Source organism: Hypanus sabinus, chromosome 2, assembly GCF_030144855.1.
Source record: "Hypanus sabinus isolate sHypSab1 chromosome 2, sHypSab1.hap1, whole genome shotgun sequence".
Lineage (NCBI taxonomy): Eukaryota > Metazoa > Chordata > Chondrichthyes > Myliobatiformes > Dasyatidae > Hypanus > Hypanus sabinus.
Genome location: NC_082707.1, coordinates 156079789 through 156104796, shown reverse-complemented (window position 1 = coordinate 156104796; position 25008 = coordinate 156079789). Strand labels below are relative to the sequence as shown.

The 25008-nt window shown below is 39.3% G+C and overlaps 2 protein-coding genes and 1 long non-coding RNA gene across 5 annotated transcripts in view; 1 reads left to right on the top strand and 2 right to left on the bottom strand.

Annotated features, from left to right (window-relative positions):
- Positions 1-10544, bottom strand: part of LOC132385343 (uncharacterized protein CCDC198-like) — a 16948-nt gene extending 6404 nt beyond the window's left edge. Inside the window, exons 1-4 of one of the 2 annotated variants that reach the window (XM_059957381.1) lie at positions 10081-10544; positions 9429-9511; positions 5943-6029; positions 4730-4921 (exon numbers count right to left, since the gene is read on the bottom strand). In XM_059957381.1, the coding sequence (XP_059813364.1) occupies positions 4733-4921; positions 5943-6029; positions 9429-9511; positions 10081-10285 (564 nt within the window). In that variant the 5' untranslated portion in view covers positions 10286-10544 and the 3' untranslated portion in view covers positions 4730-4732. The remainder of the gene's footprint in view (positions 1-4729; positions 4922-5942; positions 6030-9428; positions 9512-10080) is intronic. The other variant, XM_059957382.1, reaches the window with a different exon arrangement.
- The window catches only part of LOC132385350 (uncharacterized), a 27530-nt gene continuing 12719 nt past the window's right edge, over positions 10198-25008 (top strand). Inside the window, exons 1-2 of the long non-coding RNA XR_009509163.1 lie at positions 10198-10338; positions 24101-24356. This is a non-coding gene — a long non-coding RNA (uncharacterized LOC132385350). The remainder of the gene's footprint in view (positions 10339-24100; positions 24357-25008) is intronic.
- Positions 16262-25008, bottom strand: part of slc35f4 (solute carrier family 35 member F4) — a 140523-nt gene continuing 131776 nt past the window's right edge. For both annotated transcript variants that reach the window (XM_059957364.1, XM_059957372.1), the window contains exons 5-7: positions 24408-24600; positions 21100-21189; positions 16262-16733 (exon numbers count right to left, since the gene is read on the bottom strand). In XM_059957364.1, coding sequence (XP_059813347.1) covers positions 16492-16733; positions 21100-21189; positions 24408-24600 — 525 coding nt within the window. In that variant the 3' untranslated portion in view covers positions 16262-16491. The remainder of the gene's footprint in view (positions 16734-21099; positions 21190-24407; positions 24601-25008) is intronic.

Sequence of the window (25008 nt, the reverse complement as noted above, 5' to 3'; positions counted from 1 at the left end):
ATATTTCTACTTCATTTATTGTTCCACTGATACCAGGCTTAATAGTGAAAGGTTTATGTCTCATTTTATTAGAGTCCTCCACAACATGATGATTGAGCAATTAAGCAAGCTTAGGCCTCACTAGGAAGCACAAGAATCGGAGAAAAAAAGAGTATGAAGCAACAGAAGGTACTGGGAGCAATGTCAGAACTTTCACATCACATAAGTTAAGGAACAACAGTTAGCATAAAACTTTTAATGAAAGAAATACAAATCTAATCCCTGCTTAGAAAATAGAGCTATCAATGTTTTCACACAGTTAGGTTTGGATACTGCTTCGGTAAGGTGATGGGCGGCTTGTAATATTCAAATACAACTTTGCCAGGCCACAATTTTCTCCTGCTATAAAATTTAACCACCTTACATTCAACCTTTGCCAAATACCTTGCTTTTGTTAATCTGTCAGTCACCATTCAATAGAAATGTATCTGGACCATCTAAATAATTGATGCGTCTAGAAAAGCAGATCAAGGGCTTATTAATCTGTGATGAGCAACTCAGCTCCTGCTTCTCCAAGCTTTCCCACCATAAATACACCATAGACCAACTCTCACCATTTGGCTGACTGAATGCAGAGCTAACACAATCTAAGGATCTTGAGATTATTTGTGACAAAGTATTCCATCTGAAAGCAAACTCTACACTAGATTAAATATTCCTTGCTTCCACCTGTAGTTCACCATGGCTGCAATACATAGGACATAAAAGTGCACTGCCTCACGCTAATAAGTCTTCTTCTATAGCACCCAGCAAATTCATAATTCTTTCATTTAGAAAGTTAAGGACAGCAATAGCATGGGAATACCTCTACCTGCAAACACATTTCCAAGCTTCATAGAGACACACAGCACAGAAATGGGCTTTTTGGCCCATCTAGTCCATGCCAAAACCACTTAAGTTGCCTACTCCCATCAACTTGTACCAGGACCATTGTCCTTCATACCCTTTCCATTCATGCCCCTACCCAAACTTCTCTTAAACATTGAAATTGAGTTCACATGCACCACTTGTGCCAGCAGCTCATTCCACACTCTCATGACCCTCTGAGTGAAGAAGTTTCTCTTCGTGTTCCCCTTAAACTTTTCACCTGTCATCCTTAACCCATGATCCCATGATCTCTGGTTGCAGTCCCACCCAACCCTAGTGGAAAAAGCCAGCTTGCACTTATTCTATCTATACCCCTCATAATTTTGTATACCTCTATCAAATCTACTCTCAGTCTACGTTCTAAGGAATACAGTCATAACCTATTCAATCTTTCCTTATAACTCAGGTCCTCCAGAACCAGCAATTACTTATAAACTTTCTCTGTACCCTTTAAACCTTATTTACATCTTTCCTGTAGACAGGTGGCCAAAACTGCACACAATACTCTGAATTAGGCCTCACTAATGTCTTATGCAACTTCAACATAACATCTCATCTCCTGTACCCAATATATTGATTTATGAAAGCCAATGTTTCAAACCTTTCTTTATGACCCTATCGACCTGTAACACCACTTTCAACACATTATGGGCCTGTATTGACAGATCCCTTTTTTCTAACATACTCCTCAGTCCCCTACCATTCACAATGTAAGATCTATCCTGGCTGGTCCTATTAAAGTGCAAAAATCTTGCACTTCTCTGCATTAAATTCCACCTGCTATTTTTCCAGCTAACGCAGATCCCTCTGCAAGCCATAGCCTTCCTCACTGTCCACCACACTCCCAATCTTGGTGTCATCCACAAATTTGCTGATCCAGTTAATCACTTTTTCATCCAGGTCATTGATAATGATGACAAACAACAATGGACCCAGCAGTGATCCCTGCAGCACTCCCTCCAGTCAAAGAGGCAACCATCTACAACTACTTTCTGTCTTCTCCCACAAAGCCAATGTCTAATCCAATTTACTACCTCATTTTGAATGCCAAATGAATGCACCTTCTTGACTAAACTCCCTTGAGGGACCTTCTCAAATGCCTTGCTAAAGTCCATGTAGACCACATCCATTGCCTTGCCTTCATCCACTTTCCTGGTAAACTCCTCGAAAAACCCTAATAAGATTGGTTAGACATGCTCTACCATGCACAAAGCCACGTTGACTATCCTTAATCAGTCCACATCTATCCATGTACTCACATATCTGGTCCCTTAGAATACCTTCCAATAACTTACCCACAACTGATGTCAGACTCACTGGCCTATAATTTCCTAGTTTATGGTTACAGCCATTTTTAAACAGCAGAACAACATTGATAATCCTCCAATCCTCTGGCACCTCTCCTGTTGCTAAAGATGATTTAACTATCTCTGCTAGAGCCCCGCCAATTTCTGTACTTGCCTCCTGTAGGGTTCAAGGGAACACCTTGTCAGGCTCTGGGGATTCATCCACCCTGATTTGCCCCAAGATAACCAACACCTCCTCCTCTGTAATCTGTATAGAGTCCGTGAAGTTGATGTTGCTTTGCCTCACTTCTACAGACTCTGTGTCTGTCTCCTGAGTAAATAAGATGCATAATATTTATTTAAGATCTCCCAATCTGTTTTGGCTCAACACATGAATAACCATTCTGAACTTACAGGGGACCAATTTTGTCTCTTGCAGTTCTTTTGCTCTTAACATATCTGTAGAAACCCTTAGGATTTTCCTGCTCCTTGTCTGCTAAAGCAACCTCATGCCTTCTTTTAGCCCTCCTGGTTTCTTTTATAAGTGTTATCTTGCATTTCTTATACTCCATAAGCACCTCATTTGTTCATACCTGCCTATAGCTGCTATGCTCGTCCTTTTTCTCTTAGCCAGGGCCTCAATATCTCTTGAAAACCAAGGTCCCCGCCACTTGTTATCATTACCTTTTATTATGACGGGCTTGTACAAGCTTTTTACTCTCATATTTGAAGGTCCCCCACTTACCAAGTATACCTTTGCCAGAAACAGGCTGTCCCAATCCTCACTTGCCAGATCATTTCTGATACCACAGAAATTGGCCTTTCTCCAATTTAGAATCTCAACCTGTGGACCAGACCCATCTATTCACATATTTACTTTGAAACTAATGCCATTGTGGTCACTAGGTGCAAAGTGTTTCCCTAAACAAACTTCTGTCACCTGCCCTGTCTCATTCCCGAATAGCAGATCAAGTATTGTACGCTCTGTCACTGGGACTTCTACATACTTATTATGGAAACTTTCCTGAACACATTTGACAAACTCTATCCCATCTAGTCCTTTTACAATATGGGAGTCCCAGTCAATACGTGGAAAATTAAAATCACCCAATATAACAACCTTATTTTTCTTACAACAGTTTGTAATCACTCTACAGATTTGTTCTTCTAAATTCCGCAGACTGTTGGGTGGTCATAATGCCTCAGTAGATAGGTTCTTCAGTCTGTCCTGCTGGAGCACTGCCATGACATTTTCCCCGACTATTAAAGCCACCCTTCCTCCTTTAAACCTTCCCACTCTGTCACGTCTAAAACAACGGAACCCTGGAATATTGAACTGCCAGTCCTGCCCTTCCTGCAACCAAGTATCACTAATGGCTACAACATCATAATTCCAGATGTTGACCCGTGCTCTGAGCTCATCCACCTTTCCTACAATTCTTCTTGTGTTGAAATATAGGCAGCTCAGGGCGTTAGTTGAACCATGCTCAACCTTGATTCCTGACTGTGTCTGAAATCTTAATGACATCTGTCTCTGCAACCTCTTCACTAATTGTTCCTGCACTCTGGTTTCAATCGCCATGCAACTCTAGTTTAAACTGCACCATGCTGCATTAGCAAACCTTCCTGCTAGGATTGTAGGCACCCTCCAGTTCAGGTGTAAACCATCCCTTCTGTACAGGACCTATCTTCCCTGGAAAAGAGCCCGATGATCCAAAAATGTTATGTCCTCCCTCCTAAACCAACTCTTTAGCCATGTGTATAATCTTCCTAATTCTGGCCTCACTGGCAAGTGGCATGGGTAGCAATTCTGAGATCACATCCTGCCCTTTAACTTGGCACCTAACTCCCTGAACTCCCTTTGCAGAGACTCTTTACATGTCCTACCCATGCTGTTAGTACCTACATGGACCATGAACTCTGGCTGTTCACCCTCACATTTAAGAATGCTGAGGACTCGGTCCAAGATGTCCCAAAACCCTGGCACCCAGAAGGCAACATACCATCCGGGACTCAGCACGCCAAGCAGCACCTATGGAAAAGAGTGAACAGTCAAAAAGGGTAAACAGATGAAGAGTTTTGGGCTGAGACAGTTCATCTGGACTGTTTGAAGGGTCACAGCCTGAAACTCAACTGTTTACTCTTTGCCATAGATGCTGCCTGGTCTACTGAGTTCCTCTAGCATTTTGTGTGTGTTGCTTGGATTTCCTGCACCTGCAGATTTTCTCATGTTTGTAATACTTACCAGGAAACTCATTCTCACCAACAGAACCTCCTTTCTGTTCCCCTAACTAACAAATACCCTATCACCCAGTGTGCCTCCTCTCCCCCCTTCTCTTCTGAGTCACAGAGCCAGACTCAGTGCAAAAGACCCTCCTGCTGTGACATTCCTCTACTAGGTCATCCTCTGCAACAGTGTTCAAAGTGATATACCAATTATTGAGGGGGAAGGCCACAGGGGCTCTCTGCACTGGCTCCTAAACCCCTTCCTGACTGTCACCCAAGTTTCCTGTGTCCTGCACGTTATGTGTAACTACCTCTCAATATATCCTATCTATCAGCTTCCCTTCAACCCCTTCAGTCTCCCGAATGATCTGGAGTTCCTCAATGTGGATTGTTAGAAGCTGCAGCTGGATACACTTCTGGCAGTCATAGTCATCAGGGACTCTGGAGGTCTCCGTGCCTTCCCACATTCCAAAAGAGGATAATTTCACTATCCTGCCTGGCATCTGTCAATGAGAACAAATCTCAATGTTCCTTCATTGTCATTCGGTTAAAGCCCTGGAGTTCAGTACTTCCTTATTTCATAACATGGAATGCAGAGTGGAAGAAGACAGTTCATCAAACCTTCTTAATAAAATTTTGCTTGACCACTAATGAACTGCCAAACATACTAATAGTATCACACACAAAATACCAATAGTATCATTGGTTTGTACACAGTTACAAATATTTATATAGGAAAGAGCTAACAACGATGAGCCATTGGTTAAGAGTCAATCAGAAAATGATGGGCAATGGAGTGAAATCAAAACCTAGGGAGCAATGCAGTAATTAAAGATCTAGGCACAGAAACTGATGGCTGTAGGAAAAATAGCACAGGCAGCTGCAGTTGGAAGTCATGGATAGAATATAAATGGACATGAAATCTCGGGGTAGCTGGAGACTGGGCCCTAGTGAAGAGTGGAAAAATAGATACAAGAGTAGGTCACCAGATCAGAAATCTCCAGGCATTGCATTGGGAGAGCAGGGATCTTGATAAAATTTAAAGGAGCCCTTGTTATGAATTCCTTGCACTACTTCAAAACAATGAGGCAGGCGCTCTGCTGAAACATGCTGTTCTGCAAGTGACCAACAGAAAAAAAGTACACTGAAAAATGAGACAAAATTTCCCAGATAGTTCTGAAAAAGAGCACTGCATGGGGAACGACATCATACATTGCATGACGGATATGGAAATCATTTTATTGATTGAAGAGTGACTCTCATCCATAAGCAGTCAGTCAAATCTCCAGAACAGCACAATTTGTCCCAGAAGTTACAACAATTGCATTCCACTCTTCTCTAATTTATTAGAAATGGATGATTTTCAGATGTCTGCCATTGTAAAAGATAAAACAGAACTTATCCATATTTACAGACTAGATGTCTACATTGCCAGGTCTTTGACGTAGCTTAATCAAATTATCTTCATAAGTCAAACATCATTGCAGGATTCTTGATATTTTCATCTGATGCAGAATACCTCACCTGTACTTTGTGTGCATTTACTGCTCGCTGTTTTTCCAGAAGTTTCTCTGATGTGATCACTGTGCAACCATTAATGGGTTCAAAACCCTGAAACGTAAAATAATAAAACAAATGCTCAGTGTTCATAGCTTTTATTCTGCATAGCTTATGTTTAAAATAGTGTATCATTTCTTTGTGTGGAAGCTACCTCAGTAAATATATTTAAGACAAGGTTGGATAGATTTTTGCATAGTACGGGAATTAAAGGTTATGGGGAAAAGGCAGGTAGGTGGAGATGAGTCTATGGTCAGATCAACCATGATCTTATGGAAGTGCGGAGTAGGCTCAACGGACCGGATAGCCTACTCCTGCTCCCATTTCTTATGTTCTTCTGTAAGTAAAGCTAACAAAATATTGGCCTGTATTCAATCACCAAATGTCACTTCTATGGAATTTGTAAGCAGTGTATTTATTGTCCATTGTTGCCTTACAGTGTTTATTGCTGTTTGTTGCTGGACAAAGAAAATTTCAAGTTCTGATGGGAATATTAGTTTTACAGTTTAAGAAAATGTTTTCTCAAGATACACTGATTCTATTTTTATATGTTGTTTTTATATGATTTCTTTTGTATTATCTCTTCCAGTTATCACTGGGCTCGCTGATGAGAATTCCCTTATTTGGGATTTTGGAAATAAGAATTGGATCACTGATAGGACACCAATCAATTCAGGATATAGCAGAGGACAGTCCACCCACTTCAGAACATGAGATTCTGAATCCAGTGGTGACCTGACCTCACTTTCTCAGGTAAATAATGCAGAGCAGATGAAAGAGATATAGAACATTCCTCATATGCAAATACAAACTTCAAATACCTTGGCACTATGGAAGTGCACATCACACACAAGTAAAATCAGTACCTAGTATTACAGGTCAATTTTATGTGGAACTATACTTAACTAGAAATGGAAAAGTTACCAAATATTGAAACCAGTGTAGAATGTTCATTCACTTTCTATTGAGACTCCAGACACACCCCTTTCCCTTTCACATGGGAAGGGGCCTTCCAAGCTTGAATTCTTGTGTACTGTTGCTGTTGAATATTATGGCTCTGATTTTACCAATGTCTCCTTTCAGCATGCTGGGCCAACCCATCAAGTGTCCTCATTTGAACAACTGGTTCTTCAAAACAATAAGTTTTTTACTGAACAAACTAATGGGAATTCGTAAAACAGGATGACTTTGTGCTAAAAAGGAACTTCAAAAATACTTTGGAAGCCCAAAGTTTCAAAAGAATCTAAGTCTTTTCACCTTGGATAGTGGAATTCTGCTGGATAGTATTTCTAAATCTGGTAACATTGACATTCAAGGCATAATGAGCCACATATGCAATATGCAGAATTTATTATACATAGACACTGTTGATAGAATCATTATCATGTTTAATATCACTGGCATATGTTGTGTAATTTGTTAACTTTGCATCAGTGCAATGCAATACATGAAAATATAGAAAAATATAAATAAATCAGGTACTGCAAGTCTATGTATGTATATTAAATAGTTAAATTAAAGATGATGCAAAAACAGAAATAATGAAAGTGAGGCAGAGTTCATGGGTTCAATATCCATTTAGGAATCAGATGGCTGAGGGGAAGAAACTGTTCCTGAGTTGCTGAGTGTGTACCTTCAAGATTATGTACCTCCTTCCTGATGGTAACAATGAGGCACCTCTCCTTGAAGATGTCTTGGATACTACAGAGGCTAGTACCCAAGATGGAGCTGACTAATTTTACAATTTTCTGTAGCTTCTTTCAATCCCATGCAGTAGCCTTCCCCCCCATACCAGACAGTGATGCAACCTTTCAGAATACTCTCCACGGATACACCTCCTGTGCTTCTTGATGGGGGTTTCCAACATGCGTCCTGTCAGGCCGATATTCGCGACTCTGCACTCACAAAGAATCCTGTAAACGCAAACCATCCTGAGTCCCAGGTAATCATTGACCACATAAGCTGCGATTTGAGCTTCCTTACGGGTGTGTGGATGATGTTAATTCAGTACTTCTTCAGGATCCTGCTGATTCTTCCAGTGACCGTTGAATTATAGGGAATACTGGCAGTAGTGACTGAGGAGGTTTCTTGATTTTTCTGTCAGCCCTCTTAAGGGTCTGTTTGATTTCTTTCACCTTGTAGCCATTCTGTAGGAATGTAATCAATCAAGGAGCACAGGAGGTGTATCTGTTTGGATCACCCAGAGAAATCAGCAGTGGCAGAACATTGCATTCGCAATGGCCATAGGATTGACTTTGACTGCACAGAACTACTGTGCCATGTCATTGGGTTTTGGGACCGCCTGGTGAAAGAAGCCATTGAAATAAATCCAGAGGAAAGGAATTTTAACAAAGATGAAGGTCTCACTCCAAGTAAGAACTGGAATTTGATTGTAAACAAGGTGGAAAAGGAGAAACCTGATTGGATGAGGACCAAGCCACCAGGAGAGATGGACAATGGGGTATAAATACCACCAGACAAGACATGCCGAGGCATCATCCCTGATGAAGATGGCAGAATATGACATCGAAACCCTGGTTAAAAGCAATAGCTGTACCTGGCAGGAAGCCCAAGAAGAGTTTATTCGTAGAGATAAACACAGAAAACCTACAGCAGAATATAGGCCCTTCGGCCCACAATGTTGTGCCGAACATGTACTTACTTTAGAAATTGCCTAGGGTTACCCTTAGCCCTCTATTTTTCTAAGCTTCATGTACCATAAAGAAGGATAAGGAAGCTGTGTAAAGTATTTAGATACAACTAACTGTGGACTTGGGCTGCCATCAATCTAAAATGGAAGTTAGGATTCTTATTACTGGTTTGACAGTGCCTACATTTTGCAAACCTGAAGATCTGTGCTGATGCTGTCCAGTCACTAAAAGACTGGTCAATAACAGTGACAATAGCTAAAGTTATTGAGAGTGTATTCAAATGTTTTATAATTCACAAAAATAAAATGCTCACTAATAAAATATTCCATAACAAATCTTTGGAAACCTACTCAGTGATGGGGTTACAGCAGATACAGTTAGGCATACAGATATCAAATATCCACTCAAGTCAACAGCTAGTAAAAAGAACTTTGAATACAGGTATTTTGATGTCACGAAGACTAACGTAATAAAATTTAAGTTTTCCACTGAAGAACATATTTAGAACGTTTTTAATCAGAAATGAAAATTAGGACAATAAGGTTAGGCTCTTCTGTCAGTGAAGTATTAGGTGTATGGATTAAAAATCAGAGTGAGAATAGGAAAATATTTAATAAATGTAACACTGACTTTTATTTCAATCTTTTTAAGAACTAAAGTGATACAAAACTAGTCGATGCCATTTCAATCTGGTCCTGGCTAATGTGCAAAACCTCCTTGGTTTAGTGGCTTTACAATTATTATGGAGCTCACCCAAGGTATCGAAAAGTACGAAACACTTGACCCAGATTATCTCACTCACCTGAAATCTGCGAGGAGGGTGATTTTTTATTATACTGGTTCCCCTGTCGTCCGCATTAACATCAAACGAGATGGGCCTGGGTACTAAAAAGATGGAGACAATTGGCAAAGAGGCAAACTTATCTTTTTGGAATCTCCTGTCAAACATTAATAACACAGAAATTATTATTTCTCGGATTATGGCTAAGGAAACCAAATCAATGTGCAAATCTGTTTAATAATTAACAGATTTATACGCACCCCAAGTAAATATTAACTAATCTGTGCGTTCCGCGATCCAGGGGAGATTGTACTGAACTGGAAAAAGATGTCAACCGAGCCTGAATGTCCGCCGCATGCACAAAGTAGTTATTTGCAGGACAGATTGATCAACAGTAATACAATACAAAAAATAAATTACAACTAACTAAATGTGGTCTTCATACTTTTCTTTCACCTTCTGTAAACGTTTCGTTGGAAGTGAACTTCAATGTCTAAAGTTTTGCAATGCTTAACAAATCCGCGGGTACAGTAGCGCATTTACGTTTCTCGTTGCAAGTGAACTTCAATGTCTGAAGTTTTGCAGTGTTTAAGAACCGGCAGGTACAGTGGTTCATCCGCTGGGACAAGCTAATGGAAGTGGCGAGAGGTTAGTGTGTCAGGGGCTCACTCACCTTGCCGCAGCACGCCGGCAACGTGCCTCTCCTTCAGCGGAGGAAGGTCGCTTCTCCTCGGCTTTGAAGTTTCCTGTTGCTCTCCGTGTTTCAGACGCTCCCCGTCCGCCCCACCAGGCAATTGGTCCAAACCCCCCGTCTCGTTTGCGGGCACCGGCGTCACCTTGATCACCTTGTGCGAGACTTTAGACGAGCATAAGCCCATCTTCTCACGGACTGACTAAAACATCGACTCCGGAGCACCTCCCGCATCACCTGGTGAGTTTCCGTGGGGTGTGTGGGCATGCACGTTGGGTTTTGTTATCCAGAACGGCATGAGGATTGGAGTCGGCGGGAGGGCTGCAACAATGACCCTCTCTCGGCTTGGCCCAGTTGCCCGGGCAACGCCGCCAGCTCTGGTGTCGCAGCCTGTGACAAAGTAACCGGCGACCCGGCCGCGAACCACGGTCACGCCTGCCAGCACCCAGCAAAGCATCTCGTCTCTGCGCCCACCTCCGTCTTTGCAATTGCAAAGTAGGGACTGTATTAGTACAGTGTTTGTTCTATCCTGCCAACAGTTAACTACTAAAAGGCATATCCCGCACTGCCTGCGGGCATCCACCTTCTCCAGAGCAAGGATTAACTGCCGCTCTTTCTCTTAATGCATCAAACATTTGAGTGGGCAGTAAACCCCCATTAGTCAGGCTACCAGACTGACCTACAGCCCCTCATTAACAAAATACCAGCTGGAAGGTCCACCGATTAATGCTGAGGAAACAGGAACGTATACAAAAGAACCGTGGCTCCTTTGTACCTCTTTTACCCACCATCGTTCTAGTTTCCTTGATGGCTCTATCTAATAAATTCTATTGATTAGTCTTGAACATTGTAATTAATTCAGCAGCCACAATATTTTGGGAGTAATTTTAGATTTTCACTCACCTTGTCATCTAATTTCAATATGTAATGTTCTGCATGTCCCAGTCACAAGTTTTACTGTATCTACCACACTAAATTTCTCACCTTTATCTATAAAAAACTTGATTTCCAAAGGAATTCAAACCAAGTTTATGCAACGGTTCTTAATCCATTATCATTTAAAATCATGGCTTCATTCTGCTGAAACTACACTAGATCCCTTCAAAATCTTGTATATGTTTAATAGACCATACTGAAAGCAATGGTCCAGATAGAGTCAGACTAAATCTTTATATGATTGAACCACTGTTTACCTAGCTTTGAAATCCAGAGCAATTGAGATAAAGATCAATTTTGGTACGTTTGTACCAGCTTTTGGTGATTTATATATGTAATCACTTGCTCTTCCACAGCTCCAGTCTCTAACAATTAAGAAAGAGTTCAATGCTTTTAGGCCAGATACACAGCGGATATTCTCAGAGTCTCTGCCAAAGAATTTCATCTGCCAATGTTTATGCCACTAAAAATCTCGCCTGTCACCTTGTAATTTATTGACTCATTTACACAAATCTTTCTAATCAAGCATGCCCACAAAGCTTCACACACAGTAGCCTGATTTTGAATTGTTTCTATATTTCCTGCATAGAGATAACTGTAAACATTCAAAAATTATGGAAACACATTTAATTTCCTTTATTAAGTCTATAGATTAGATCTATTAATCTATGGTCAGAAGTAAAAAACATTGTGGTAGCATGTTAACCTTCTGTTTTCTAAACTTCATGTTCATCATTCCTGAGATGTTTTGTCTTGGTATTTGACATTAGAATTTAAATTTGCTATCTACCTTCATGCTGTTTTCAATTGCTTTATCATATGTTGAATCTCCTGCCTCTTCATATATTTTGTGTTAATGTTCATTGGATTCTTTCTGAAATGTCCTGTGGAGCCTCCCTAAGCCCAATCATGAAGCAGAAGAAATCCTGTGACAAGATCTGAGAACATTATTTAGTTGCCTGGTTTTTCAGCACCTGTCATTAGTAGCCTATTGACAATGAAAGAAGCTATTTCAAATTGGAGTTCTAGTGATGGAAGCATCATCTTTAACTATTTCTGTTAATGGTAAATGCTAGGAATCAGACATGTGGATCTAAAACTGTTTTTCATTTGAGATTTCCTGCAATTGATCTCACTGTATATGATTTACCAGGGTTTTGCCCCCTTCAAAAATTATAATAGAATGTAACAAGTGATTGTGAGTCACGTTTTATTTACTTTATTTACACTTTTCATAGTGCTGATTGTAAGTTTGGTAATATATCCCTGCCATCTAGAGTTACTACAGCAAGGAGATTAGGGGTTATTAAACATTCTGAAGGTTTATTTCAGCTGTGAATTGAATTGACTTTATTTCTTACATCTTTCACATACATGAGGAGTAAAAATCTTTACATTACGTCTCCATCTAAATGTGCAATGTGCAATCGTAATTGATAATAAATAGAACAGTCAATGTAAAATAGAGTCCACTCAAATCAACATGAGTTCAGCAGTCTGATGGCCTGATGGAAGAAGCTGTCCTGGAGCCTGTTGGTCCTGGCTTTTATGCTGTGGTACCGTTTCTTGGATGGTATCAGCTGGAATAGATTGTGGTTGGGATGGCTTGGGTCCCCAATGATCCTACGTGACTTTTTTACACACCTGTCCTTGTAAATGTCCTGATTCATGGAAAGTTCACAACTACAGATGTGCTGTCATTACCAAAGTACATTGTCTAAAACACACATTTAAGTCATTTGGCTCTTCATTCCTGTCCCAGTTTTTCAAATTCAGTCCCATTCTCCTGGTTATTCTCCACAATCTTGTAAATTTGTTTTAGTGGGAATTGTTTTCCACATCATGTTAAAATAACATAGGCAGAGATTAAGATCATAGCGTCCTTGATGCTAAAGGAAATGTGGTTTGAGACCTTGTGGCAGGTGACAAGAGTTTGATTACAGTGAAGTAAGAGAGGTGAAAATTGTGAAACTGGACTTGCAGATACTGTAGATATGAACAAAAACAGATTGAACCAAGAATGATCAATATTACCTTGGATCTGGAGAAGTCCGGGTCGTGGGAGCTGATCTTCTGAAATTGACCTCTTAAGCCATCTCTTCTCACTTTATTCTTGCAGTTTCTTCCTGAAGTGATTTTTCTTTTCAGAATATAGAACAGTACAACACGGGAACAGGCCTTTTAGCCCATGATGTCTGTGTTGGACATGATGCTGAATTAAGCTAGTTCTCTTCTACCTATACATGGTCCATATCCCTCTATTCCCTGCATATCCATGTGTCTATCTTACAGGTGTTTAATGTCATTATTATACTTACTTCCATCACTTCTCCTGACAGCCCATCCAAGGAATCCACTACTCCCTGTGTAAGAAAACTCTGGCCAGCATACCGCCTTTAAACTTACCCCCTCTCACCTTAAATGCATATCTTCTGGCACTTGACATTTCTTCCTGCAAAAAAGTTTCTGACTGTCGACCCTATCCATGCCTATTTTATTTTGATGAACTTCCATCATGTCTCCCCTCAGCATCTGCTGCTCCAGAGAAAACAATCCATAGAACCATAGAACATTACAGCACAGAAGAAGGTCTTCTGGCCCTTCTTGGCTGTTCCGAACCATTTTTCTGCCTAGTTCCACTGACCTGCACCTGGACCATATCCCTCCATATACCTCTCATCCATGTACCTGTCCAAGTTTTTCTCAAATGTTAAAAGTGAGCCCACATTTACCACTTCATCTGGCAGCTCATTCCACACTCCCACCACTCTCTGTGTGAAGAAGCCCCCCCCCCAATGTTTCCTTCAAACTTTTCCCCCTTCACCCTTAACCCATGTCCTCTGGTTTTTTTCTCCCCTAGCCTCAGTGGAAAAAGCTGCTTGCATTCACTCTATCTATACCCGTCATAATTTTATATACCTCTATCAAATCTCTCCTCATTCTTCAACACTCCAGGGAATAAAGTCCTAACCTATTCAACCTTTCTCTGTAACTCAGTTTCTCAAGTCCCGGCAACATCCTTGTAAACCTTCTCTGCACTCTTTCAACCTTATTAATATCCTTCCAGTAATTTGGTAACCAAAACTGCACACAATACTCCAAATTCAGCCTCACCAATGCCTTATACAACCTCACCATAACATTCCAACTCTTATACTCAATACTTTGATTTATAGAGGCCAATGTACCAAAAGCTCTCTTTATGACCCTATCTATCTGTGACACAACTTTTAGGAAATTTTGTATCTGTATTCCCAGATCCCTCTGTTCTACTGCACTCCTCAGTGCCCTACCATTTACCTTGTATGTTCTACCTTGGTTTGTCCTTCCAAAGTGCAATAACTCACACTTGTCTATATTAAACTCCATCTGCCATTTTTCAGTCCATTTTTCCAGCTGGTCCAAATCCCTCTGCAAGCTTTGAAAACCTCCCTCACTGTCCACTACACCTCCGATCTTTGTATCATCAGCAAATTTGCTGATCCAATTTACCACAATTATCATCCAGATCATTGATATAGAAGACAAATAACAATGGACCCAGCACTGATCCCTGTGACACACCACTAGTCACAGGCCTCCACTCAGAGAAGCAATCCTCCACCACTACTCTCTGGCTTCTTCCATTGAGCCAATGTCTAATCCAATTTACTACCTCACCATGTATACTTAGCAACTGAATCCTCCTAACTAACATCCCATGCAGGACCTTGTCAAAGGCCTTACTGAAGTCCATGTAGACAATATCCACTTTCCTGGTAACCTCCTTGGAAAAACTCTAAAGGATTTGCTAAACATAACCTACCACGCACAAAGCCATGTTGGTTCAAACTCTCCTTTTGGCTGACACCCTCTAATCCAGACAGAATCCTGGTAAATCTCTTCTGAACCCTTTCCAAAGCCTCCATGTGTGTCCTGTAATGGTTAAACAGAAATGTGCAGAATGCTCCAAATGTAGCCTAACCAAACCAAAGCAGACTCAATGGGCCAAATGTTTATTTCTGCCCCTATATCTTAAGGTATTTTTATCTAGCTGCAAATGATTTCCTGAATCTTGTACTCAATCGTCCCATCAACAAAATCAAGCATTCCATGAGCCTTCTTTATCATCCTATCTACTTTGTAGCCACTTTCAATAGGTTAGATATCTAGTCCCCCGAGGTGTCTCTATACCTCAGTGTTGTTAAGGGTCCTGCCATTAACAGATTGTGTACAGTTCTGCCCACCAAATTATAGGAAAGCTGTCAACAAAATAGAGAGAGTACAGAGGAGATTTACTAGAATGTTACCTTGGTTTCAACACCTAAGTTACAGAGAAAGGTTGAACAAGTTAGGTCTTTATTCTTTGGAGCATAGAAGGTTGAGGGGGGACTTGATAGAGGTATTTAAAATTATGAGGGGGATAGATAGAGTTGATGTGGATAGGCTTTTTCCATTGAGAGTAGGGGAGATTCAAACAAGAGGACATGAGTTGAGAGTTAGGGAGCAAAAGTTTAAGGGTAACATGAGGGAGAATTTCTTTACTCAGAGTGGTAGCTGTGTGGAATGAGCTTCCAGTAGAAGTGGTAGAGGCAGGTTCGGTATAGTCATTTAAAAAAAAAAAAATTGGATAGGTATATGAACAGGAAAGGAATGGAGGGTGATGGGCTGAGTGCAGGTCGGTGGGACTAGGTGAGAGTAAGCGTTCGACACAGACTAGAAGAGTCAAGATGGCCTGTTTCCGTGCTGTAATTGTTATATGGTTATATATTTTCCTCTTATGCTAGACCTCCGAAGTATAACACCTCACACCCACCCCACCCCACCCCTCTCCTGTCAATTTCCTGACATCTGAGAACCTGAAAAGGTTACGCCATGTCGTCCAGTCTAAACTGTCTGTGGCCTCCTATGACCCATAGGCAAACTTGTGAGTGATTTCATTGATGATCTGATTGTGCCTCACAAAAACCATGCCATCAAAAAGCACCTGGGCAGACATGGCGGCATGCTAATCACAATACAGTGGACCGCCAAGAACGATTGCCAGCGCTTTTGCTGCTATCAGGTCTTTCTTCAAAGAAAGTTATAATGATCTCTATCTGAGTAAACAAGATGTTGCTGTATGTGTTCTATAGATCTTTATTTTGATTGTGTTATATTACAGTTAAGTGCCGTAACAAAAATCAAAAAGATAAAATATTCATTTTAATCAAAGGAATGTACCATTAAATAAATAATAAAATAACAATGTGAGGACTTTCAATACAAAAATTTATTAGACATTAACATCCATTTCCATATAACTTTATAAAGATTAATTTGCAATAATATATTCTTTATAGTGAAACTGTATCATATTTATATTGTATACAGTAGATCTGCTTCAAAAAGTAATGTCATAATAGCATACTGTGTTACACAAAACTAAATCATATTCACAGAATATACATTCCCGTGCATTTAAAAACATGATTGCTTTTAAGCCAAAGGTATTGACACTGTACCATTTGCTCTGCTTCTGGTCCGGGTGTGGACACTGGACTCTGTGACATCTTCTGTTTGTTCCTCATTTTTCTTTTCTTTTAATCTGTTAATAAACTTTAAAGTGATCTCATCCCATTCTTCGGGAAGTAGCATCAATAGAAAGCCAATACATATAATAGTTGTTGCAGCTAATCGCACCATACTGAATATTACCTCATGTTTCAGGAGGTCAACAACTGTGTAAAAATAAATATAAATTAATTCATTAGTAAGTGTTCTTGTATAATTTATTATTAAAACTAGAAACAGAATGTATCATAACTTGGAATATTAAATACTTACAGCCCAAATGCAATGTGATTATTATCTCAAAAAAATTCTTGAATTATCTAGTTATTTTATAAATAAATATATTACTTCATTTTAAAATTATACTTACTTATGCATTAATCTAAGTATTATAAGTATCATGTTTCCAATAAGAGATTTTTTAAATATATGTGTAATGTGACACCATTATGTTGCACAACGTCCAGAGGCAGGACTTCATGATCTAGAACTGAGGCAGCACTCAGCTCCAAATTAATAGAGGTGGATCTGTAAAATTTTTAATGAGTACTTAACACACAGGTCAGTAAAGAGAGAGTGACAAGTTCCGGCTCAATTACTTTCAATATGAAGTCTTACTTTTATATAGGCATAACAGTGTAACTAAAGATCCCATAAACTGCAGTCAGAGGCTTCATAAAGAGAGGGTTTTGATACAAATAAAAAAAATACTTCCAAGTTTTTGCACCCAACTTTAAAAAGCAAAGCTTCTATAGGTTGGTGTAAAGGAAAACATTAGCAAACATTAATATGAATTCTTTACAGAATGCGGCAGGAGAAATTATATTGGGGAATAAGGAATTGACAGAATTTTTTTAAATGAATGACACTGATAATCTCCCAGATATGGTGGAGAACAATTAGTTTAAAATAAATGAAAATCTGAATGAAATTAACATTTGTAAACAAAAAACTGTTATTGCAAAATGGGACAGAAAACTGATAAATTCCCAGGATATGATGTTGCATTCCAAGGTTTAGAAAGAAATGGATATGGAGATACAAGGTGCACTGATTCTCCTCTTTCAAAATTCCATAATGTTTTCCACAGATTAGAAGGAAATCTTCTAATTAAGTATACAGGAAATTTGCAAAGCAATCGATATGGTAAGGTGCCAAACAAGACGATTAAACAAAAGTAGAGTATCAGGTTAGGAAAAATACATTGGCATGGATTGAAAGTTAGTTAATGATCAGAAAAAGAAAAGAAATGATAAATGGGTCACTATTGGATTGGGAGGGTGTGGAGTACTACAGTAAATGGTGGTGGGGATTCAGTTGTTCACAATGTGTTTCAATGATAACTTTTGAGAAGATAGGGTCATTACATCCAAGCTTATTAATGACACAAATCTGAATGCAGGGTGCAGAGAGAATTTAGGGTCATACAGGCAACTTAGTAAAAGGTTGAGAATATGCCAGACAAATATATCACAGAAAACTGGAAGGTCATTGTTTTAGTAAAAAAGTAGTAAGGCGGAGTATTCTTTAGACATTAAAACATGCTCCTGTTCAAAACTATTTTAATGTCCATATACACACAAACTGCTAACATGCAGTTCTACCAAGTCAACAGAAAGGAAATAGCATCTTTTCATTTATTGCAAGAGAATTTCAGTAAAGCATACAGATATCTTATTGAAATGCTGTTGGATGCTAGCATTTTTCCCACAGATTGGAAGGTAATATGTAATATTTCAGACCCTGAAATATTACACAGAACATTGTTCAGCATTTGAAGGATGCTTTAGCTCACAATGTCCGTACCAACCATGGTACCAATCCCAACTAATCCCTGCTGCCTGCACATGGTCTATACCCCTCTAATCCCTGTTTATTCGTGCGTCTGTCTAAACGCTTCTTAAAAATTGTATTATATTTGCTTCATTCACTCCCCTTGGTTGTGTGTCCAGGCACCTATCACTATCCATGTAAAAATAATGTGCCTCATAAATGTCCTTCAAATTTTCCCATCTCAACATCAAGTTCTATACTCTAGTATCTGATATTTTCATCCTGAGAAAAAGGCTGACTCTTTATCCTACCTGTGCCATTCAGAATTTGATATATTCTTCTAGGTTGCCTCTCATGCTCCAGTGATCCAGAGAAAATAATTTAAGTTTGTTCAAGTTCCTCTTATAGATAATACTTTCTAACCCAGGCAACAAACTTATGAACCTCCTCTGAACCCTTCCCATAGCTTCCATATCCATCCTATGGTTCAGCAACAAGAACCACACATAATACTTGAAATATGGCCAAACTAAAGTTTTATACAGCTGCATATAAACTCACAAAGTTTCACCAGACTGATTCTATTGGAGATATTAAACAGACTAGCCCTGTGTTCTCCAGATTTAAAATAATGTCATTGTAGCATACAAAATTCTTATGGACCTGATAGGGTAAATGCTGAGATGACATTTCCCTTGGTTGGGGTATCTAGAATTGATGGATACATTCTCAAAATGAAGAGATGGCTGTTCAGGACTAAGATCAGAAGAAATTTCTTCCTCAAGAGGAAGGCGGATCTTTAGAATTCTCTGGAGTCTGGAAGCCCTGGCTGAATGCATTCAAGATATGCATTCAAGATAATTTTCCAGGCTGAGAAGAATCTCTCTACCTTATAGATATTGCAATTTTTATTAAATAATAATATTCTTAATATTAAGGAAATCAACAAATAATCCAAGAAAGTGATACAAAGATCAACAATTACTTTATTAAATGATGGAGCTGGTGCAAGGGAGCCGTATATAAAAAACAATCAGTCAGAACCTGAAGGGCACCAGCAAACTGCTCTTCAAATTCAGTGCAATAGTTCATTTAACTACAGTTCATTACCTTCAAAGGTTAGTCTTGTTCCTTATTATTCTCATTCTCAACCAGAATTTAAACTGCCTAATATAAAGCACCAATTATGTGTATGTTTGGGAGCATTTCAGAGAGAATGCATTAAAAGAGAAATAAAGAAGAAAACTGCAAGCAGACAGACTCTCCATGGAAACTGCAGTATCCTTTGAGAAGAGTTTTAATTGCATGTATTTTCTGTTGCCAAAGTTTGAAAGTATATATTTTCAGAAGTTGAAAGCAGCAAAGGGCAGCAAAACAGAAGCAGAGGGAGATGGAGACACAAGAGGCTGCAGATAACAGAACTATGAGCAAAATCACAAGTTGATGAATCTAAGCTGAGCAGTATTTCCACAGGTTTCCGTATAGTTTTACCGATGTGTTAGGTTTCCGTATAGTTTTACTCAATTGCTAAACCTGCTGAGTACATCCTGTATTTTCCATTTTAATTTCAAACTTCCAGTTTGTTGATTTTCAGTTGCTAGGTTGTTGGGATGCATTGAGTGCTTTCCAGTTAGTGATTTACTAGAAAAGTTATAATATGCCAGTAACTAACTCAAATTAGAGACAAGGGTAGCAATTACAATTATTGCCAAAGTTGGCAGGTTGCTTTAACTCTTTGCAACTTAAAATTCTTTTTTAAATTCATCTAAATCCTGTAACATCCTATCCCACAATGCTGTGATAGTGCCTTTACTAGAAATTGCTTTTCACAACCATCTTCACAAGATATACTAGGGATGGCAATAAAGCCAGCTGTACTAGCTATGGCCAGATCCCAAAAAATGAATAAATTAAATAAACTTAAGCGGTGATATTTCTGTTCCACCATTAATAATGGAAAAGAAAAGTTCTATAGGATAACTGAATTAGCAAATGGACAAATTGCTATTGCTACAGTTGTACTTCTCACTGATGATGGTAAATGGAATAGAAAATTTAACTGCATTGTTCTGCAATATTCTGACTAATCTATATTAGAACTGTACAGGATTATGTTTCAAGCACAGGCAGGCTCCTACTGAAAGCAAACAATGTAGAATAAGGTCAGAAGGTCATTCTTTCTTATCCAATAGTTTGCCGTTCTCCTTAAGTTGTGTTTATTTGTATTATGGTTGAATGTGATACCTTAAGTTTTAAGGTATTTCTTTCATTTTGTTTATGTATTTTAGCCATTTTGGCCATTTAACCATGAGTTCAGCCGGCTTCTGTGAGGTCTGGGTGCAGACACAATGGCTATTGTGTTTTCACATCCTTAATCACATTCTATAAATGTCAATTGCTCTAGCCACTTGTGATGGCTGAGATCCAGATCAGCAAATGGGGTTAAGGCTCACATGTGAGTAATGGCCATTTCATTGCAACTATGAAGGTATAACTTCACAATGATTCCAGAAATTAAAATATAACAAAGAGAAAATGGTTCAGTGGAAGTGTGTATAGTTTGCGTATGCAAGAAGGGAGCTGAAGCCAAAGGTAACACTTCATCAGGAGTGATGAAGGGTTTCGGCCCGAAACGCCGTCACTACCTCCTCCCATAGATGCTGTCTGGCCTGCTGAGTTCTGCCAGCATTTTGCATTTTTATTTGATAGCTTTACTGAGAAGGACAGAAGATCAAGGTAAAGCAAAGACAAGAAAATTACCTGCATTTCCAGGGACGCTAAGTACAGTTCCAATGGATATGAGGATAGGATATGTTAAGACAACGCCGACATTCACAAGGATATTGAAGGCTGTAGAAAAAACAACGATAAATATATTTCATATTTTGAGGTGAATTATTTATATATTTCCATTCTGGACAGAACAACAATAGTACCCTGTTTTGAGTAGATTACCGTCAGTTATGATATTGGTTAAATAGATAATAATCTTACTTCGGAAATTGTACTACTGTTTCGTATGTGTGAAGACAGACTTTTCTGTGGAAAAGTAAACTGCTGTGAGTCATTATTAATCTTCCCGACAAACATTCCCACAACTGCGTAAGGACAGTGGGGTCTGCACCAATGGATATATTAGGTCCACCTCAGTTAAAAATAATCCCACCTGTTAAGACTGGGTGATATTGTTTTTATCTCAGCTAATTATCACTGGTGTGAATGATACAACACCCTTGACCTCCTGAGATGGAGCTATCCTCTGTCCATGGTCCTAGTGAGCTGGGTAGTTGGGTATACAAGCTGGATCTACTCTGCCTTTTTCTCGGTAACGGTTAATCTCTGAAACTATTGCCTGGTGCTTTTCAGGCTCTGACTGATTGTGGTTCTTTTTGGTTCTCGAAAGTGCAGCAGTATATTTGGCATTCATAGTATTCTTGTGTAGAGATCCTAGGTGTGCATTATGGTATTTGCACATTGGTAGATACAAAAGTAGTCAGCTAAGAACTTTTTGGTTCTCACTCAGGACGTTATCCATGAAGCTATATTGTTTTTGCAAGAGTTGCCTTTCAAACCTTCAGCACTTATTAAATACTAGTGTGCTCTCATCTTGGAGACACAACAGAATGCAGATAAAACCATAAGACGTGGGAACAGATTTAGGCCAATTGAGTCTGCTCTGCCGTTTTATCATGGCTGATCCATTTCCCTTTCAACCCGTTCTTCTTCCTTCTCCCCGTAACCTTTCATGCTCTGACTAATCAAGAACCTATCAACCTCTGCCTTAATACGCCCATTGACTTGGCCTTCAGAGCCACCCGTGGCATTGAATTTCACAGATTCACCACCCTCTGGCTAAAGAAATTCCTCCTTGCCTCTGTTCTAAATAGTCACCCCTCTATTCTGAGCGTCTGCCCTCTGTTAATAGACTCTTCCACTTTAAGAAACATCCTCTCCACACCCACTCTATTTAGGCCTTTCAATAGACAGTAAGTTTCAATGAGATCCGCCCCCTTCCGGCCCATTCTTCTAAGTACTAGTGACTAGAGGCCCAGAGCCATCAAATGCTCATCACAAGCCTGTTATTCCTAGAATCATTTTCTGAAACTCCTTTGAAGCCTCTCCAACGTCAGCACATCCTTTCTTAGATAACTGCTCACAATACTCCAAATGAAGCCTCATCAGTGCTTTATAAAGCCTCAGCATTACATCCTTGTTTTTATATTCTAGTCCTCTTGAAATGAATGCGAACATTGCATTTATCTTCCTCACCACTCTCTCAACCTGAAAGTTAACCTTTAGGGAATCCTGCACAAGGACTCCCAAGTCCCTTTGCACTTCAGATTTTTGAATTTTGTTGTCATTTAGAAAGTAGCCTGCACTTTTTCCTGACACAGTTCCATCTGCCACTTCTTTGCCCATCTCCTGATCTGTCTAAGTCCTTCTGCAGACTCCTGCTTCCACAATATTAGCTGCCTCTACATCTATCTTCATGTTGTCCACAAATTTGGTCACAAAGCTATCAACTCCTTCATCTAAATTATTGACATACAACGTGAAAAAAAACAGTCCCAACACCGACCCCTGCAGAACACAACCAGCCAATCAGAAAAGGCTCCCTTTACCCCTGCTCATTGTCTCCCACAAATGAACCAATTCTCTACCCATGCTAGTATCTTTTCTGTAAAACCATGGGCTCTTACCTTGCTAAGCAGCCTCACATGCGGCACTTTGTCAAAGGCCTTCTGAAAATCCAAGCACACAACATCCACTGATTCTCCTTTGTCTATCCTGATTGTTATTTCCTCAAAGAATTCCAACTGATTTGTCTAGGAAGGTTTTTCCTTAAGGAAACCATGCTGAATTTGGCCTATTTTCTCATGTGCCTCTGAGTACCCCGAAACCTCATCCTCAACCTCAACATTGTCTCCAACATCTTCCCAACCACTGGCCTCTAATTTCCTTCCTTCACCTCCCTCCCTTCTTGAAGAGTGGAGTGACATTTGCACTTTTCCAGTCCTCCAGAATGATGCCAGAATTTATTAATTGTTGAAGGATCATTACTAATGCCTCCACAATCTCTTCAGCTACCTCTTTCAGAACCCTGGGGTGTACACCATTTGGTCCAGGTGACTTATTTACTTTCAGACCTTTCAACTTCCCAAGCATCTTCTCCATAGCATTAGCAACTGCACTCACTTCTACCCCGACACTTCTGTGAACTTCTGGCATACTGCTGGTGTCTTCCATAGATGCTGGAATGTGAAGCAAAAATCAAACCGCTGGAAGAACTCATCTATGTTTTCAGAAAGCTTAGGAAAGTCGTGCACATTAGAGAAACATACCAATTTTATGTAATGGACAATTCTGTTCAGCAATTACTATATTGAAATCAACAACCCAAGTCTGCAGTGCAACTCCCCACATACAGATTTCCATGTTCAGTTTCAATACATGATTTTATTGATCAGTGTTGAATTTTCTTCATGCCTGTACTTAACGGTCTTGGATTTCTGACTGTCTTGTCATTCATTTTAGCCCACTCCATCACCTAAATCAATTAATTCATAAGAGTTAAATTTACTCCCTTGAAAGGACTCATCAATCTTAATGAGGGAAGAGACGCACTTATTCTCATTTCCCAATAACAAAATTAAATTCACCTATAATGATGCAATAGGTAATAAAAATTTAAAAAATACCTTCAAAGGCTTGATAAATTAAACTGTATCAGATTATTATTATTATTTATTGTTTTATTTAGACAAATTGCGTGGCAAAGACCCATCCAGCCCTACGAGACTCTGCTGCCAAAGTCCATCTGTATGACTAATTAACATACTAACCCATACGATTTCGGAATGTGGAAGGAGACAGGAGCATCCGGAGACAGTCCATGCTGTCATGGGGAGAATGTATGAATGACTCACAGACTACAATGGGATTAAACCCGTATTGCTGGTGCCATAATACCCGACATGATGCACCATGCCACCATTACCATCCTTATTACTTCAGGGGTAGGACAACTGAAGGAAATCCATTTCTTAAGAGGCATTTAAGTTACGTACCTAACCAAAGCCCAGCAATTCCACAGAGGTAACCCCATGGCAAAGCAGAAAATGAGGACCAATACTCCACTTTTGTAAAATACAATATGACTGGTGCTGATGATATAAAAATTAAATTGAAGACGCCCAGAGTAGAAATGAAATAGGCTGCTTCTCCAAAATTTGCACTTCCCAGAAACATTTTAAATAGGACCTGGAAGAGATTTAAGGAAACCAGATTAAGTTATTTTATAATGTGGTACATTTTGTAAGTCATAAGAACAATTGTAATTATACGAATCAAACAATCAAAGTTTAAATTAGATCAGTAATTTTTTAAAAATTCTGGAAATGCCCCACAGGTTCAGCAGCATGGTGGACAAAGGAAAGAGCTGATATATCAGAGAGATGACTTTTTGTTGCTCTGAGTATGTTCATCTGAATTTGGTCATGTACTTTATAAATTGTGGGGAGATATAGTATCCATAACATTTAAATGAACTGGTAAAAATCAGTACAAAATCAGAATGTTGTCACTTTAAAAATGTAACATTTCATTGTTGGGAGCAGCATCATAAAGACAAGGATTCATTTAATCCCTTTATTAGAAATAAGAAATTAT